Source organism: Petaurus breviceps, unplaced genomic scaffold (genome assembly GCF_028583685.1).
Source record: "Petaurus breviceps papuanus isolate PSGF00001 unplaced genomic scaffold, PetGlider_PUasm1.0 90784, whole genome shotgun sequence".
In the NCBI taxonomy this organism is placed as follows: Eukaryota; Metazoa; Chordata; class Mammalia; order Diprotodontia; family Petauridae; genus Petaurus; species Petaurus breviceps.
The window spans coordinates 12,802,012-12,822,140 of NW_027187345.1; the positions used below are offsets into that span (position 1 = coordinate 12,802,012).

Genomic DNA, 20,129 nt, shown 5'->3' on the forward strand with positions numbered 1-20,129 from the left:
AGGTTAAGTGACTTGCCCAGGGTCACACAGCTTTCACGTGTCTGAACCCACATTTGAATGCAAGTATTTAGGAATCTAGCTCCAAAGGTCTACTACTACATCACCAGCTGTCTCTATGGGAGCAGTAATTGAAACCATTCGGTGTTAATTAAAAAACAGAGAGACCTACAGATGAGTGGAACAGACCAGAGAAGGAAAAGTCAAAAACAATGGAACTCAATAACCCAGTATTTGATAAAATGGAAAACAAACTATTTAGGAAAAAAACTTCTTATTTCATAAAAATTGCTGAGAAAACTGCAAAGTAGGCTGGCAAAAAAAAAACAAAACAGACTTAGACTAATACTTTACGCTATATCCCACAATATAGTGGACACTGGGAATACTATGATGATGTAAGAAACAGAGGACATAAATAAAAACTTACTTAAAAAAGACATTATGTTTCTATTTTCTGAAGCTTTTTTCTTTAATTCGGCAGGACACTTAGATATTTAGCATGCCAAAATTATACAGGTTGTTAGAATGAAAACAAGTATCTTAAGCTTTAAGGTGCCATGGCATTTCAACGGGTCTGGTATCTCATCAGTGAGGATGCCCCCTTCATTGGGACAGATCTGATCCTGTCCACACCTTTCTCATAACATCCAAATTCTTACAGGCATCCATCCAATAAAGTGCCTTCCACGTTCCTCTCATCAAGCAGACGGCAAGTCGTTATCTCTCAGGTCAGAAAAACAAGTCCTGCCAAAGAATATTTTTTTTTTCTTAAAAGAGATTCATTTTCTACCATGAATATTTAAAAGATAATGCCTGCATCAACACTATCTTCCATTTTAACTTGCCTCCTACAAATTTATTAAACATCATCTACTTGAACTGCAGCAGTTCAGGTTAAGAGATGAACACATTTTAACATTGCAATCACAAATACAATGAAATGGAAAGGGAATGATCATTTATTAAGTGCTTATTATGTTCCAGGCACTGTGCTAAATGCTCAACAAATATTATCTCATTTTATCTTCCCAATAACCCCAGAAAACAATTGCTATTATTATCCCTATTTGACAGTTGAAGGAAACTGAGGCAGACAGAGGTTAAGTAACTTTCACAGGGTCAAAAAGCCGTGCCACCTGAATTCTAAACCAAGGCCTGAAGAGTTAGGAAGCTAGATGGCACAAGTATAGGGCCTGGAGTCAGGATGATGAGTTCAAATCCCATCTCAGACACTTATTAACTATGTGACTTGGGCAAGTCATCAACCTTTGTTTGCCTCAGTCTCCTCAACTGTAAAATGGGAAAATAAGAGTACTCATCTCATAGGGTTGCTGTGAGCCTCCACTAAAATAATATTTGTAAAGCTAAGACCCAGCCTACCACATTATCAGTGCTATCTAAATGTTAGTTATTATTATTATTCCCTCATCAAGGTAGACCTTGACATTATAAAATTACAATCTTATTCAGGTCAATCTGTTCTGGATTGTTCCTTACTAATTTGAGAGTCAGATTTTATGGGGTTTTTTTCCTATATTTCCATGGCTTAAATTCTACTGTATGCAACCATTTATGTCTTTCAGGTTGAATGTGGAAGGAAAACTAGATTTGAAAAATATGATTAGAAACGGGGTGAAAATTGGGTTACTGCCTTGATTAGTGTGTCCAAATTCACAATCTTCAAAGGGATTTACTTGTTGAAAACATCAAATAAAAGCTGACAAGAGGCTTCCCACACCCCATGAGTAACAGTGGCACAGCCTTCTCATATTAGGAAGTCAAACACACCAGGTATATGTCCACAAGCCATGCTCACAAAGTAAGGCACTGAGATAACTATGCATACAAGGAAGACGTAATCACCACTGTTGGTAAGTGATATGCGTAAAGACCTGGAAATGGGAACTTGTGGGGGGCCAGGGGCTTGTTCAGTTAAAGGGCTAACACTATTGCTGGAGAGAGATGATGGGGCAGTTGGCAGAAGGCCTTACAGTAGATAACTAGGGATTTTACTTTGGCTGAAGAAGCACCAGTTTTTAAAGTTCAAAATAATATTCTCCTTGTGTTATAGAAGAAAAGATCACTGAGTATGTATATGGGGGAGGGGGCAGGTAGGTGGCACAGTGGATGGATTACTGGAAGACTTATCTTCTTGAGTTCAAATTCGGCCTCAGACACTTATAGGTGTGTGACTCTGGGCAAGTCACTGAAATGCAAACCACTCCATTGTCACAAAGGATCAAACATGACTCTTAACAACAAATTATTTGGGGGAAGGGCAGGAAAGACTTGGGGAGGAATAAAAATTGTAAAAAGAAAGGCATGGAATATTATAATTTTTAGACGTGAGGATATTATAACTTTTGCAGACTTGTAGAAAATAGACACAGAAGTGTAGCTATGAAAACATGGTGGGAGAACTGGAGTGCGGCAATTCTAGAGGACTCATGATAAAACAAGGCAGTCCATTGCCCAAAAGAGAAGTGATAGACTCAAGATGCAGACTGAAACATATGTTTTATGATCATGGCCAATGCAAAAAATGTTTTACTTAACTATGCATACTTACTATAAGAACTTCCTTCTTTCTTTCCTTTTCTCTTTATTTTTCAATATTGGGCAAAACAAGAAGTGGGGAAAAAAAGAAAGTGGATTTTATTAAATGAAAAAAATGAATTTAAATCTTCCAAAAGAAAGAAAAAAAATTAGTCAGAAATCCAGACTGCTAGATCATTTGCTTTCAGAGTTGGAAAGGGCCTTAGAGACCCTCTAGTCCAATCCCCTCATGTTTACAGACTTGGAAAAGGGAAGTCCAGTGAAATAGAATTACTAACACATGTTAAGAAAATTCTTGGAGAATGCAGATTTTTCTGACTCATCATTCAGTGTTCTCACTAAAATTTATTTAACCACATTTAGGTGTAGTGGTAGAGTGCTATGCCTGTAGTCAGGGAAATCCTGAGTTTAAATTCAACCTCAGACACTTCCTGGGTATGTGACCTTGGGCAAGTCACTTCACCCTTTTTGGCTCAGTTTCCTCATCTGCAAAATGAGCTAGAGAAGGAAATGACCAACCCCTACAATATCTCTGCCAAGAAAACCCCAAATGGAGCCACAGAGAGTTGGACAGGACTTAAAAAAAGACTGAACAAAATGCAATTAGCTGAAAGAAAGGGAAGACAAAGTTCTGGTTGACATTAATAGGGCATGTCAAAGGAAGGACTTTACAACGGGCTCTGAGTTTTAGGTGTTAGACTTTACACACACTAAGAAATTCAGTACTAGAATGACACTCAAGGGAGACCTTTTCCTGATTTCTTCAAGATAGTTATGTTCTCTCCTTAGAATTTTCAGAGTGTCAGTCAATACGTGGCAGAATTGGCTATCTGCACCCATCTCCTCTCTTGTTAGATTGTAAGTTCCTTTAGGGTAGGAGCGTATGTCTTATTAATGTCTGGCTACCATGGAGTTTTCTCCACCGGTCTCCTTTAAAGCTGACATTCAAAAAGTCTGTGGAATGAGTGAAAGTAAGTTCTAGAGATGTTGTTTTAAAACTGTCACTATCCTACCAAAGTGATTTCCCTGAAGCACAGATCTGATGGTCACTCTGCCATTCAACAAAAGAACATGACCACCACTACTGCTAGCATAAAATACCCAATCTCCTGTTTAACTATGGAAGTCCTTCACAAACTGCATCTCAGCTTCATTATATATTTCTCCTGTTCTGGCATTCTTCAGTTCAGTAACATTAGTCTTTTCTCTTTTCATCATACGCAAAAAAAAAAGTCATTGATTCTATCATAAATGGTCTAATGGGAATAAAACATTTTTTAAAAAATTGTTTTTTAAGCTTGTTTTTTAATAGCAGTGAAATATGTTGTTATATATATAAATATATCTAATTATATATTAATATACGTAATATATATTTATATATAATAATATATGTTAATGTTAGCTTTTAAACAGTAAACTTTAGAGTTCCAAGAGACATCTTTTGGGGTTCCCTAAAGAGATATGTGGTCATGATGTATTAAGTACTCTTCTGGCAAATTGCCAAATTCTATTTTCATAGGTCATATTTATGTATTACTTTGTTGTTGTTTTCCTTCATTTTGGAAGAGGTCCAATGATGTCAGGAAGGCGATATCATGACTTGGAGGTGAACTGGATTTAAGTGAGGCAGGGCTGTGAAAAGTCACCAGCCTCACTAGATACATTGGGAAACCTTCGCCTTTTTAAGCTAAGGTCTTTTCCAGGCCCTAGTTTTTCTGAGGCAACACCCATTCTGTGTTTAAGGGGTAGGTAAGAATTGAGGCAAAAGATGGCTTAGTTTGCTTTCATAAAAGAATCAATCTGGGAAGGGAAGACCCTCAGAGTTCCTGGCCAGAACAGAAGCAAATGTTATTTACACTCTGTCTGAGCCATCAAAATCCAAACAATGACCAACAGAGGCATTTACTAAGGAAGATCCCACTTCCCCATTGCACACCCCAACCATCCCAACAGGCAGAATCTGAATCATTGCAGGAAGTTATCTTTGCCTAGCTAGACCAGGTTCCTATATTACTTTAAGAGTGTTTACAGACACTTGACCTTTCTGTTCATTTTATCCTCACAGTAGCCCTGTCAGTAGATGGTGAAAATCTCACCTATTTTACAGATAAAGAAACTAAGTGACTTGCCTAAGCTTACAAAACTATTAAATATCAGTGCTATGATTTGAACCTGGTTAATACCATAGCAGGAGTTTCAGTATTTTATAGCCCTGAGGAGAGAAAAAAAGTTTCACAGACTCATCATTTAACATAGTCTTAGACTATTGATACAGGGAGCAGAAAAGAAGGTTTCTCCTCTTTTTAAATGAATATCCAATAAATTTCTTGCTGGTCATTTATTTCTTTTCCAGAAAAGTCACATAAAAAGAATTTAACTGCATAGCCTTCTGGGCAGTATAATGTGGGTTCCTTTCTGCAAAATTAATTATTCAATAAAAGACCAAAACAATCATCTCAAAACTGCTTGTATCACCTTCTACTTAAAAACAAACCAAAAAAAACCCCAAAAAAACAAAAAACAAAATCCTTTCCCCAGGATCATCCCCATACCTTGGCTTTTCATAATTCAACATAGAATTTCTATATTAGTAGCATTGTAACACTTCAACTAAGTTGTCAGCTTCAACCCACTCTCTCCCACTTTCCCCTAAGTTTATTGATTGGATGTGAAGGCGTATTCTTTGCCACTTTCAGGAGGCGGCCTAGGAATCACACAATATAAAGCTTTCAAATTCTCCTCCACATCAGAAGAGTTCTGCAAACACAGCTCTAAAGACTACAACTTCCTCTAAGTACTCCTGAATATTTTGCCTTTGGAAGAGGGGTTGTTAACCTTTTCTGAGTCACAGACCCTTCCGGCAGTTGGATGAAGCCTTCAGGATCTTTCTAGGAACGTTTATAAAGCCATAAAATGCGTAATAGATTTATAAAGGAAAATGATCAGAATGAATATAGTCATCAAAATATTTACAAAAAAAAAATCATGGACCCCAATTCAAGAACCCCCTTTTTTAAAAGAATGCTAAGCACCAAGGAATATTAAAATTTAAATCCAAAATTGTTTGAAGATGTAAAGTATTCTCATGCCTGTATGAGTAACCAGCTTGCTCATGAGGTCTCTTCTTAATATATAATATATGAATGTGAGCTATGAAGGTTATTAGGAGTAATGCTTTGCCTCAACCTATGGATTAGTCCATAAGGTAACATCTTAAGATGGTCTCTAACAACAACAATTGATTAGCAAATTACTATCTCAGTCACCTTCAGGTAAGCAGGTAATTCTCCCCTTGATTGGTTTATAAACTCTTAATTGTATCATACTAGATAAATAGCTGGAAGGCAATAAATATTTATTAATGGGAAGACAAATATAAAACCAGTTAGATGGATGGAAAGTAAAGCAGAATCAATAGCTGTATGTAAATTAAAGCTTGCAGAGCCTACGCATGTTGCCACTAAGTCATGCATTGGCCAATTTAACATGTGCATTAGAACTCTTACTCTTGCCCTTTGTAGAGCTGGAAGTCAGAAGATGTTAAAGACTTAGCTGTATGACTCTGGGCAAGTCCTTCAATTTCTTTGTCCTCAGTTTTCACATCTGTAAAATAGATATTCTGATAATGCTGAGATCTGGGGGCATGGAAAGGTCAGAGAAAAATAAGATAACTCATCTAGATAACCCTTTCTTCACTTCCAGTGAGTTAAACTGTGGGTGTAGGTATTATCATTTGTTTTATAGATGAGCAGACTGGAGCCCATAGATGTTAAGTGACTTGTCCAACCATATACATCTAATAAATGGCAGAGTCAGAACTTTAAACCAGGTCATCTGACTCCAAGTCCCTTCTTCTTTACAAATACAAAAACCAGTTTCTATGACTCAGTGAAGAAATCATGTTATAATGACATAGGGTAAGAAACATTCTAGTGATTGGCCAATGGGCGTTGGCTCAATATACTACAATGATGGCCAGAGTTCAGTTAGTTTCATTATACTGTGAAGAGATGAAAGGTGCTAGGCTGGACACAAAGGCTTCTTCCTAGAAGATTCATAAGGTATAACAATTGGGCAGAAACGAGCACATAAGACCATGTCCCAATCTAACCCTTGAGACAACAATTCAAAAGTTAAAAGAGTGAATATTTCATATTCACTCTTCAAGTCTAACATTGAAACCGGGTAGAAAATTTATTTATGTGGCGAATTGGCTAGAAAGGGGAATTTTCTGACTTCTGATCCCTACTAATTTCTTTGAGCTCCCCCTAAACTGCCACATACCACAAGATGGCTTGAAATTGATAAACTTTGTCTATGGCAGCCATATTAATACTCTCCCATTAATGACCTTGAGTTCTGATGGTTATTTAGGGCTGGTGTCACAAGTCAGTACCTTTCAATGATGAGCCCAATCATACATGGGCACTTGGGACACATTATCTCACTTTTGCCTTCTGTCTACTGCAAAAAGTAAGGACATTTCTCCAAAAAATGATTGTCTACCACAAACTTGGCCCTAGATAGACAGAAGGCATATAGGGGATGAGAAAAGGGATCAATATTAAATGTTATTAAAGTTATCAGACTGAGGTAGCCAAATATGTATGTTACACACACACACACACACACATAGTGTGAATGTGTGTATGTATATATGTATATACATACATGTATGTGTATATGTGTGTGCATATCTATCTATATCTATCTATCTATCTCTTGGCTATTCAATATTAATTTGCATCTAAGTTTTCCTCATAAAACAACCCTGCAAGGTAAAAAAAAAAACCCAAACATCCCCATTTTACAAATGCAGAAACTGAGGGTCACAGATTAAGTAACTTGCCCCTGTTCAAACATGCAGTTAACTGTGTAAATTTTTGTTCAAACTCAAGCCATTTAAAATAAGTCTATTTCTCTTCCTACTCGATCACACTGCCTTAATTACTGAATATATCTAATCCATAATGAAAAATCCCTAGTGTTAAGCCTCAAAGATAGAGAAGAGCTGGTAAAGAAACTTGGCAAAGAATAAGACATGTTGTTAAATAGCGAGGAAATTGACAGAAATGCATAGCTATTTCTAACTGATACTGATGAGAGTATTTTCAAAAAGGTCCTGTTAGTCACCCTCAAAGTAATTGAGATATACGTACTTTTTACATACTGTTAATATATTTCGTACTCCAAAGCTTATCTCACAAAAGTTAAACCCCCTTTATCCCCCATCCCCTACTTTATTATTTCTGTAGAGGGGATTCCCATCCTTCCAGTCTCCCAAGTTCGTAACTTTTGTGTTCTCAACTCCTCATTTTCCCTCCTCCTGTAACTCTAATCAGTTACTAAATCTTGCCATTTTGACCTTTTATAACATCTTTCCAACCTAACCCCTTCTCTCTACTCAGGTAATGATACTTGTTGCCTGGAATACTGCAATGGGGGGGCCATCTTCAGTCATCCTCATCTACATCTGGTTACTGGACCCAGAAGGCTCCAGAGGAGAGAGTGAGGCTGGTGACTTTGCACAGCCCTCCCTCACTGAAATCCGATTCACTTGTATGTCACAGCATCACCTTCCTGATGTCATGGTTCTCTTCCAGGATGAAGGACAAACAACAACTGCAATGACCTCCGAAATGGTCTCTCTCAAGTCCTCCCTTCAATCCACTGTCCATTTAGCCATCACAGTGATTTTCCTTATGCACAGATCTGTGCATACGGTCAGTTCCTAATTCATCAAATGCTATTAATGCCAGGATCAATTACAAAATTTCCTGTTTTGTATTGGAACTTCACCACAGTTTGGTCCCTACCTCTCTTTCCAGTCTCATTATAGATTACTTCCATTGTCCAGTGAAGTAGCCTCTTCTCTTTTCCTCACAGGCAACCTTCCATCTGTCATATCTATGCCATACTAGCTGTTCCCCTTCCCTAAAATGTACTTCCCTCCTCACCCTTCTATCAAGAATTCCTCACTTCCTTCAAGGCTCAGCCCAAGCATCTATAGAAAGCCTTCCTTATCTTATCTTCCCTCTGCCCAACTGTCAGCGCCCACCCTCTCTCCCTTGTACAAAGTTTTCCATTTATTCTGTATATATTTAGATATATATGAGCTCTCTCCCAATACAGTTTCATTGGGTGTCTTTGTATAGTTGGTTCCTCACACATAAAAAAAAGCAAGTGTTTAATAAATACTTGTTGACTGATTGAACAGTAAGCTAAATACTATTTCTTGTACATGAGGAAGCAGCAAGCAAAGATTAATCAGGCATTTTGATCTATAAAGCCCATCTGACTTCATCTTAATTTAGCAGGCATCCCTATAAGCTCAACTCCCTTCAAGATAATGTACTTCAGGCTTAAGAAGCTCTCTAGAGCCTACAGAGTGGGAAGCCCTTACCTTAATGAAGATCTCAAAGACAACTCAAGGTCCAGCAATAGCCTAACACTGAAATGGGATTTTAAATTTACATTATAAATCTGGGCTCTTCTGTATGCAGTGAGAAATCATTTACAGGTCTCATATCAGAATGACTCATAACTTTATTTACCCAAATTCTTTCCTGCCTTCTTTCACAGGAATTTTATAGTAATCAGCTCTGATAGTTTACAGAAAATATTAAATACTAAAGCCCTGCCACTCAGCATTAAAGCTTTCAAAGGCAAAAACATTTCTTGCCACTTGACTTGGTTAAGGAATTCCCTCTCCCCCTGCACAGATGGTAGGAAGTTCTATAACTAGTACCACAACCCCATTCTGTAGATTACTCATTGTGTTAGTAGCAGACTCCACCTACCTACCCTTTTGCAATCCACACTTCTATTTTTGAAGGAATTAATCAAGCCTCTGCTTCATGCACCATAGGGCCCATAAATTCAAAACATGAAGAGTCCCTAGATCTCTATAGGTACAATCTGGTATAGCAGAAAGAGCTCTGGACTTGGTAATCTGGGGACTAGGTGCAAACCCTCCCTCTGATATTCAATGAGTACGGAAATCACTCAACTTCTGAAGTTACTGCCCATCTGCACAACAGAAAAAGTGCTTGCACAAGATACTGGATGGGTCTTTGTATAAAAAGCATCTCCAGTCATCCTGATCTATATCTTGCCACTAGACCCAGATGGCTCTGGAGGAGAAGGTGAGGCTGGTAACTCTGCACAGCCCTCCCTCATTTAAATACAATTCACATACATGTCATGGCATCACTTTCTTGATGTCGTGGCGTTACCTCCTGCCGTCATGATCCTCTTTGAGGACCAAAGACAAACAATAAAAATAGCTCTGAGATCCTAAAGAATTACATAAATGGGAGTCATTATTACTACTCCATTCATGTGGTCTGTAGTTAAGTCATTTGATATAAACAGTCTTAGGTACCGCTAACACTAGCTTCTCCATCACCTTGCAAACAACTACGTCTCCCTCATTTTAAAATACATGTGTACACACACACCCCCATTCCCTCATTTTAAAGTACATGTGTACACACACACACACACACACACCCATCAGTCTCAATGGATCCAAGTACTTCAAGGGCAGTGACTGACTTTCTCATTTCTACCCCAGTGTCTGGCCCATAGTAGCCCTTTAATAATTGCTTTTTCATTAATTTGTGTAAGAACAGAGCAGTTAAACCAGGAATGCCCCAAACTTAATGATAGCCAATATGTTATATCTGCTATTTCCCTTTTTCCACTTACACATCAATACAGTTGAAAACTGATTTTCTTCCCCAAAAGTTCAGGTTTATTGATTTTTAAGAACAGTAGGATAGATTCTCTTTTGAGTTTGATTAAAATTTAGCTTCTCCTGCTTCAGGTTAATGATACCAGAGGAAGACATCTTGAAGTAGAGATTATTGAAGACTTACTGCATCTCTTTCAAAGATGAGCATATACTCTGAAAGTTATTAACAGGTAGCATTTGCATAGTACTTTTCATTTTATTTCATTTGATTCCCACAACGGTCCTGGGAGGTAGGTGCTATTATCATCCACATTTTACACTTGGAGAAATTGAGGCTGAGAGATACTAAGTGTCTTATGCAGGCTCAAACTCAGGTGTTCCAGAATCCAAGTTCAGCACTATGGGGCTATAGCACCTTTTTTTTTTTTAATCTAGTTATGTATGCTAAAGTTACAATAGTGGTGGGTTTCCCAATTTTACTTTTAAAAGAGTCAAAGGGCAGCTATGTGGTACAATGGAGTTAGAAGGATGTGAGTTCAAACAGGGTCTCAGACACTTGACACTAGCTGTGTGACGCTGGGTAAGTCACTTAGCCCCCATTGCCTCAAAAAAAAAAAATTCCATTTAGACAGACCACAATTGAAAAGAGGCCTCAAAAAGAATTTTGATCACATGATGAAGCACCATTTAAAAGGTCAGATTTTGTTAGGAAGCAAGGCAGTTATTAAGTTCTGTGCAATCACAGGAAGTGTTTCAAAAGAGAAATTTGTGGCTTACAATGATGAAGACTTTTCAACGTTTGGCTTCAGAAAAGCCACTGGCAGGAAGGCTGAGCCAAGGTCTGGAAACTTCATTTCACATTAATCACTTACTGACTCTAAGCAAAGCACAATTTATATGGACGTTTCCATAACTGAGATTAAAAAAAGAGGGAAATATTTTCTCAACCAAAGTATCTTTAGGCGTGGATTTCTAAACTATATAGGGCAGGAGCCTGGGGTTCTAAGAGTAGTTAGCTGTGTAACCTTTGGGAAATTATCTCTAAGGGTCTCAGTTTCCTTATTTCTATCAGTAAGAGGGAGGATCAGTTGACTGATAAGGACCCACTCAGCTCTATCAATCTCCTGTTCTCTCTTTCTGTGGTAATTAAGTGTTAGAGCACATACAAAATGTTTACGAAAAAAAAGTAATTTCTGGAAAGAATTCCTGGACCAATTCAATCCCCTCAAAGCTCGATGTAAACTTCATAGCACTCTATAAATTAAAATTGTGTGATTTATAGCTAGCTTAGATTGAAAGTTATTAGTTTTTGCCTTCTGCTCCTTAAAAAAAACATTTCCAATTTATTCTACCAAGACTCTCTCTGAACAAATTCAAACAAGCAAGCTCCTTGAGGACAGGGACTGTCTTTTCACTTCCTTTTATATTTGCAGTGCTTGGCTGTACCCAGCACAAAGTAGACACGAAAAGAAAGTTTAAGGGCCTACAGTCCTACTATGCTTAGGTAATTCACTAGGAAAGGATTTGAATACAAAGAAAATTGAAGATAGTCAAACCCCTGCATTGTTCTCTCTCCAGCTATGATTCCCATCCTGCACATTTTAAAATCTCATTAAATGCTCAATTCTCATCACCTCATATTTTCTCTAAGTCAGTGAAGAATTGCTATTTAAAAAGGTCAGAGAATTACCAATTTGTTGCTGGTCCTGCATTGACCAATTTCCAGATAGCAGATAATCTTACTCTATTTAACTGTTTGGTTCTCTCTCCTATCCCATACCTGGCAGGAAGATAGGTATACTCAGCATGGCGATTTGAGGATTTGGATTTTTAAAAAGAGAAGTTTCAACACCATACTAAAAGAGTTATGTTTCCCTACCAATCTTGCTATTGTTGTTGGTGGCTTTGTTTTTTGTTATCGTTGCTGTTTTCCCCCCAGTTAGCTTTCCAAACAGAAGGAAAAGTCCCAAGAAGGCAGAAACGAATCATTGATTTTTATTTATTTATTGGAAAGGAGGAAGGAGGGAAGGAGGGCTGTACTTACAATTTCCTTGGCACAGTGAACGCCCAGCGAGAAAACTATCAAAGTATTTCAGCACCAGCGCAGCAACTTTTGTCTTTAGGCAACTTTAGGTACTAACTACGGTTAAGTGACTTAGGTGATTTTAAGTGCCCAAGATCACACAGTACGTGCCCAGCTCAGAATTTGAGCCCAGGTCTTCCGGACCGATCTCTATACATTATGGCAGGCACTGATTAAATTAAATATTAATTAATTTAATTAAATAAATTGATTAAATAAAATAAATAAAATTTTAATTTCAAAACACGGGGAGCTGAATGTCTGCAGACAACTGGGGCCAAGTCCGAAATGGATGCCCCCAACCAAGCTGCCTTCCCCTGGTGGGGAAGCACTGAGGACAAGCAATTAATCAACAAACAGCTGACGCCCCCAAGCCTCCTCCAAGCCCGATGGTGAAGCACGGAGGACAACCAAACAAACCATAATCCATCAATAAACATTTATTAGGCACCTACCATGTGCCAGGCAAGGTGTTAAGAGCGATGGATACAAAAGTGGGAAAAGATAAGTGCTTGGCCTCGCGAAGCTTATAGTCCAATGGAGGAGATAATGTGGAAACATATATACAAAGAAAGTTGAGTACAGGATAAATGAGAAATACTTAACAGGAGGAGGCACTGGAGTTCAGAGGGGCTGGGAAGGCTTCCTGCAGGAGGGGGGCTTTTAGCAGGGACTTAAAGGAAGCTGGGGAGGTCAGCAGGTGGGGGTGGAGGAGGGAGGGCCCCGGTGGGGTCCCCCACCCCTTACCTGCAATATCCCAGAGCTGCAGCCGGACCAGGGTCTTGCTGTCCCAGTTGAGGACTTTGAGGGCGAAGTCCACGCCGATGGTGGCCCGGTAGTGCTGAGAAAAGAGCTGGTGCACGTATCTCTTGATGATGCTCGTCTTGCCCACCCCGAGCTCGCCGATGACCAGCACTTTGAAGAGGTGCTCCTGGGTCTCAGGCACCGCGGTGCCCGCAGCCGCCCCCGGGCCGGGCTCCCCAGACGCCCCGCCAGCCATCGCCGCCGCCGCTCGGAGCCCCCCAGCCCAGGGTGGCCTCCGGGAGCGTCCCGTTTCCCGATCCAGACAAGAGCGCACCCGCGGCGCCCGGCGCACCAAGAGCGCAGAACTTTCTTCTAAGGCTCCCAACTTTGTCAGAAAACTTTCCACTCCTACCCCAGCTGCTGACACACCACCTGACTCGAGTCACAGGACCCGGAACCTTCCGCCTTATAAAAGCCCCCTCCTACGGGGCGGGGAAGGGGCTGGGTGGGGGAGGAGACGGCCCCCTGGCCACTCCCTCCTCGTCCCGGCCTGGGGGCCAGTCCCGGGGCTCCTCTTTCCGCTCCTCCCTTATCTCTTCCCTTTTGTGGTAAGTAAAGCCATGAGCTCCCTTGGAGACGTTGACACTGCTCCCCACCCTGCAAATGCACCGCACGCCACACCCTCTCCTGGGCTGGGCAGAAATTAGGAATGAATCTGCAAAACAGGCCAGCTGATTCCCACTGCAGGCAAGCTCACACTTCCTACCTGTTGTACACCCAGGCTGACTGGGGCTACACTGAGCACGGCCACGGCCACGGGCAGACCGGGTTCCAAACCTAGGGAAGTTGCATCTTGTCCCCAGGATCCCTTAGAGCCCCCACGGGGTGCAATATGTAGAGGAGAGGGTCCCCACCTCTCTGCCCACAGAGGAATTAGGTAACACTGCTTCTAACCTATTAAGGAACTGACGCTGGTTTCGGGTTCTAGGACTGACCTCATCCCCTTTCAACCCTGGACTCAGACATTGGGTGCAAATGGGGTTCAGGCCCGGGGCGGGGGGGAGTCTGCTGTTTAATGAGAGAATAGTTGGGTTGCCTTTCGTACTTGCCAGCTCCTTAATTCTCCCTCCAGAACAGACCAGGGAGAAATGACTTAAAGATTGGGTTTGGAATGCATGTCTAGGTAAATCCCCAAAGGGAGGAGTATAAAAGCACTCAGCTTACAATATGACTTGTGTATGAGACAGGCATTTTATTCCTCCGGGCAAAAGAAATGCTAAACACAGATGAGCTCAGAGCAAACCTGTGCTGAACAACTTAAAAACAGAATTCAGCAACAACCTGTAACTATTGCTAGGAATATCCGCTGGGAAGCTGATACTTAAACCTCATCTGAATGTAAAAGTTTGCAGGGCTGCTCATGAAGCACTTTCCATTTCCCCGCAGCTCTGCATTGCTTCCTTAAAGTTCAAGTCCTCTGGCAAGCCAAGTCAGGGCCTTGGTCTCCCTTTATCTTGATCGTTTTCTTCAGGACAAAAATTCCCTGCTTCCCATCATGTTCTTTAAGGAACCCTGAACCTCTCAGCCTCTCTACCTCCAAGCCTAGATATGTCCTTCTTGATGCTCAGTCAGCTACTTGAGTGAAAGGAAACACGAAGTAGACAGCTAGCATTTATTAATGGCACAGTGCAGAGGCCTGGATGCAAGCTCTCCCAGTGGAGTCTCCTTACTTGAGTTGCCACAAGAGAAAGGTAGCCATGGATCTGGAGTGGAGAAGGGCCAGCCTGCCTATCTGAAACCCACACCTCTTACTGGAACAAATCTCTGAGTAATGGGATGCTCCCCTCAGGAGAGAGAGCCTGAACTTATCTCTCTTTTTCAAAGGACCATTCAGTCATCTGCCCCTCCAGCTCAGCATCCAACAAAGGGAGGGCTTCATCATATCAAAGCACCACGGAGACTCCCTGGGGCTAGAAAGCAGCCAGGGAGTTTGTCATCTCTGATTGACCACTTCCTTGGAGTCTCCAGAAATTTCTTGGGGAGCTCTGGGCACATGCTGGCTAAGATAGCCCCAGTAGGCCAATGCAATCTCTGATAAACTGATCCTAGCAGCTGTTTTAAGAGGGAGGACAAAGGACAGAGGAGACTGAGATCACTAGTTTTAACAAAGTCTTGTTGTTCAGTTAAGCCGTTTTTTCCTGTGATGTTCCACTCTTTGTGACCCCATTGGAGGTTTTCTTGGCAAAGATACTTCAGTAGTTTGTTTTTTCCTTCTCCAGATAATTTTACAGATGAGGAAACTGAGGCAAACAGGATTAAGAGACTTGCCTGGATCACACAGCTAGTGAGTGTCCGAAGTTGGATTTGAACCAAGGTCTTCACTACTCCAAGCCTGGTGCTTTATCCACTGTTTCACCTAGCTGCCCCTAGGACTTTTCCTGGGAGCAAAGAGCTGTTGGAATGTAAGCAGAAAATGCCTGGAGGGATCCTGAGGAAAGGAGATGACTGATTTTATTTATAAGGATTGAGGGTCAAAATGGTTACCTGGCCCTTAGTCACACATAGTAAATAGGAAAGCTGTGATTTCAATTTAGACCTTTTACTGATATATGCCAGCTATGGTCAGCTTCAACCCCTTGCCCTTAGGAATGTCCATATCTAATGTTAAAATCATTCACTGTATAAAGCTTTCAGAACTAGGATTATATCTCCTTAAACAGAGATTTAAAAACAAACTTTTACTCACTACGAAATTTTAAAACCCGAGGACCATGTATTACTAAAACCAAGAGCACTGTATCTCCCAAGGAGTAGAGTGCTCTTGGTTACCTCTTCCCTCAGGCCTCCTTCAGCTTCCCCTTCAGAAGGCCTGCCCTCTATCCATTGAGTTCAAAGACCCTGACAAAGAGGAGGCCATTTTGAGGACTCCTCTTTTGAAATTGTTTTCAAAACCTGTAGTACATTATTTTGAATGCATCAGTGGAAGGAAAAGGACTAACTATACTTGAAGGTAAGATTTGGGTTTTTTTGGTTTTTTTTTAAACAGCCAAAAGCCATTCAGGGTCAAGTCTGTTGTTAGAGGTAGGTTATCAGATTCGATAATGTTGTTTTGGTTAGTTAAATCATAGAAGTATGAACAGGAGTGATTTTCTATTATGACAGATGAACTGACTCATTTAATGAATGCAATAGTTTTTAAAAACAAACATAGAATTTTCTCAACTAATTACTTTGAAGAGAACAGTATTCATTTGTCTGTATGAGTTGTATAGATTTTGTTTTTCTAAATAGTGATGTGTATAGTTTCTCTCAGAATGCCACCTTCTGTGGTTACTCTCTTTTCTTCAAGCCCTGCCATCTCTTAGTCCAGGCACACATTATTATCATTATTATTTTGCTTTTTGGAGGGGGGAAGGCAGGGCAATTGGGGTTAAGTGACTTGCCCAAGGTCACACAGCTAGTGTTAGGTGTCTGAGGCTGGATTTGAATTCAGATCCTTCTGGCTCCAAGGTCGGTGTTCTATTCACTGTGCCACCTAGCCCTCCCTGCCTGCCCCCCCCCCCCCCATTATTTTTTTGTCTTCACTATAAGAGATACTGCAGTATAGTAGAAGAAAAAAAACTGACCTGGTCTCAAAGCCAGAACCCCTCTCATCTCTGACATTCACTGGCTATGTCAATCTGGGCAAGTTATCTAACTTCCCAGTTTTCTAGGCAACTAACTCTCTAAGTTGTATAGAAGGTGCTACTCTGTATTGGATGATGGGGTTTCCCTCACCTTATGCCAATAAAATCTCAAGTCTGTTCCCTATCTCCCTTGACTGTGATAATTTCCTCCTAACAGATGACCCTGTCTCCAGTGTCTGTTATTGTCTATCAGTCTGTCTTTTGTACAGCTACCAGAGACTTACCACAGTTCCTAACACATAGTTGTGGTTGTGGTTGTGGTAGTGTTGTGGTTTGTCCATTCTCAACGAGGACCATGACATCAGGAAGATGATTACTGTCTTGCAATTGACTTTGATTTGATTGAGGGGGGGCTGTGCAAGGTCACCGGCCTCACTTTGTCCTCCAGAGCCATCTGGGTCCAGCGGCCAGATATTGATCAGAATGACTGGAGATGACCCAGAATGCACATAGTAAATGTTTAATAAATGCTTATTGACTGACTACCAAAATACCTAAGACACAGGTCTGCTCTCACCACTCCCCTGTTCAAAACCTTCCCAGGTTCCTTAATGCCCATGAATTAAAAACTGACAGACAAATAAAAACTTGGCCTAGCATTGAAGGGCTTCTTTCTAGCCCTAGTTTATATTATCTCCCATCATACACTCTACTTTGCCGCCTACTTGGCCCCCTAGCTTTTTCTCTATCTCTTCTCACCTCTGTGCACTCCTATAGGCTTTCCCGAACTCTGGAACACATTCTTTCCCCTTTTCCAGATGTTGAAATCCTTTTCTTCCAAGGGTCAACACATATATTGCCTCCTCTATGAAACTTCCCTGATCCTTCCAGCTGGAGTCCCTCCTTTCTCACATGTAACTAGAGCACATTGACTAGATTTATTCTTTGTACCTTTCCCATTCTACCTGGTATCATTACTATTTTTGTAGGTATCACATCCTACCAAGAGGAGTTTATGTTCCTTCAAGGCAGAGATTTCTGTTTTTATTTTTGTATTGCCAGCCCACAGAACAAAGCTGTGTGTCCAATAGCCACTTAATAAAAGTTTGTTGGACTGAAAAGCACTTAAGAGATTATTTGTTAAATTGTTTTTCAGTCATGTCTGACTCTATGACCTCATTTCTTGGCAGAGAGACTGAAGTGGCTTGCCATTTCCCTTTCCAGCTCATTTTACAGATGAGTAACTGAGGCAAACAAGGTTAAGATACTTGCTCAGGGTCACATAGAAAGTGAAGCCAGATTTGAACTTATGAAGATGAGTCTTCCTGACTCTTGGACCTAACCTCCATCCACTGTGTCACCTAAGAGATTCAGAGTAGCTAATAATCGAGACAGATATAAGTATATCTCCTATTTACTTTATTTTGGAAACATGATGCAAAATAATTCCAGTAGTTTCCAGAAATAACAAATATTACATCTTATAAAATATAATTATCAAACCAATGGACAAGTGTATATAATATTGCACATGTATAACATAATCAAATTGCTTAGTACTGGGGAAAGGGGAGAAGGAAGAGAGAATTTGGAACTCAGAATTTATAAAAATTAATGATAAAAATTGCTTTTATATACAATTGGGAAAAGTAAAATATTATATATAAAGTATTGATCATGGCTAAATAATGTCTGGGAGAATGAAAAGTGTTCTAATTTATTGACTTTCCCTCATACGTCATGAGGCAGTGTGGTACAATGGATAGAGAGCTAGCCTCAGGGTCAGAAAGAACTGGATTGAAATCCTCCCTTTGATACATATGACTCCCCTTGATACATTGACTATGGTACCCTGACCAAGTCATTTATGTTCTTAGTAACCAAGAAAGCTCTCTGAGAGTCTAAGTTGCAGGGCAGATGTTGATCTGTATTGATAGAGTTATCTTCCCCACTAGAAGTTTTCTATAGTAATATAAATCTGAACTTGAGTCCTTATCTCCCTATCCTTCATATACAGTCCCAGGGTGGAAAGTCTGATTATTCAACAATTTTTTCCCCTTCTCCCTTCCTCCTTTTCCCCACCTGATATACAACCTTTCTTTACATTCAAGTTAAAATGGTCATTGACAAGACAGGGTGAAAGCTACATGTTCAGGCAAAAAAGATAAGTCTAAATTGGGTTGCTGATTGCTGAAGTAAAACATCCCTTCTTGCCTTAACCTGTAACTGGGACCAAGGTATTCTTAGCAAAAGCCCTCCTGCATTAGAGGTAATGTAATAAATGCAAATTATATCTTTCTGACAAACTATATCTCAAAGGTGTTTTTATTATAACACTTTATAAGGAGCTCATCCCATTATATCCTATGTCATTAAATATCTTAAATAGAACATGTTTCCATAAGGAGTGAATTTGATAAGAGGATTATGAGAAAAATCAGATGAGTGTCCCAACAGAAAAGTCTAAGATGTGTCCATTTCCACTAAAATTATGAGGAGTGATTTCACCATCAACAGACTCATAAGGGAAGATGAGAAAAGAGGGTGTGGTCACTAGCAAATGACTAAATAATACTTCTCAGACATTAAAAAAAAGGGGACTTCGACATATTTTAAATGAATGTTTTGTTTTGTTTTCAGTTTAGCTGTGTCTGGTGCAACACTGCAATTATGGGTCTTGGGACATTCCATTTCAAACTATTTTTTCCATTGCTTTTCCCTTTGACAGTTTCAGTTTTCACAGAACAGAAATGGAATAAGAATGTTTTCAGTGATATGCTTTTCTAACATAAAGAAGCCAGAATACATTGTTAAGTCATTTGAATTCATTTTACATTTAGGTTTGAAGCCTAAACAGTACTCCATAATAATAATAACTGATATTTTCATAGTGCTTTGAGGTTTGCAGATTGCTTTATATAGATGATCTCATTGGATCTTCACAATAACCTTGTGAGTTAGGTGCTATTACCTCCATTTTACAGATGAAGAAACTGAGGCAGAGAGGATTTAATGATTTGCCCAGAATCACCCAGTTAGGAAATTAATGTCTGAGGCAGAGTTTGAATTTGGTTCTTTCTCATTCCAACTCTGGTGCTTTGTCCACTGCAACCAATTCAAATTTATAAGAATAAGAATCATCCCCCAACTGATTAATGGTCAAAGATATGAATAGAGAGTTTTTAGAGGAACAAATCTAAGCTATCAATAGCCATATGAAAAAATTATCTAAATCACTAATAATTGACGAGATGAAAATTAAAACGATCCTGAGTTATTCCCTTGAACCCATCAGATTGGCAAAGTTGACAAGAAGAAAAATGACAAAGCTGTGGCAAAACAGGCACATTAACGAACCGTTTCTATTCTGGAAAGCAATTTGGAACTAGGCCCCAAAAAACCCTATTAAATTGTGCATGCC

At 40.0% G+C, this 20,129-nt stretch overlaps 1 protein-coding gene across 1 annotated transcript in view; it reads right to left on the minus strand.

Moving 5' to 3' along the window:
- Window positions 1–13,456, minus strand: part of RAB32 (RAB32, member RAS oncogene family) — a 48,693-nt gene extending 35,237 nt beyond the window's left edge. The window contains exon 1 of the mRNA XM_069069730.1: window positions 13,086–13,456. Within this exon, the coding sequence (XP_068925831.1) occupies window positions 13,086–13,338 (253 nt within the window). The 5' untranslated portion in view covers window positions 13,339–13,456. The remainder of the gene's footprint in view (window positions 1–13,085) is intronic.
- Between the last annotated feature and the right edge of the window lie 6,673 nt (window positions 13,457–20,129).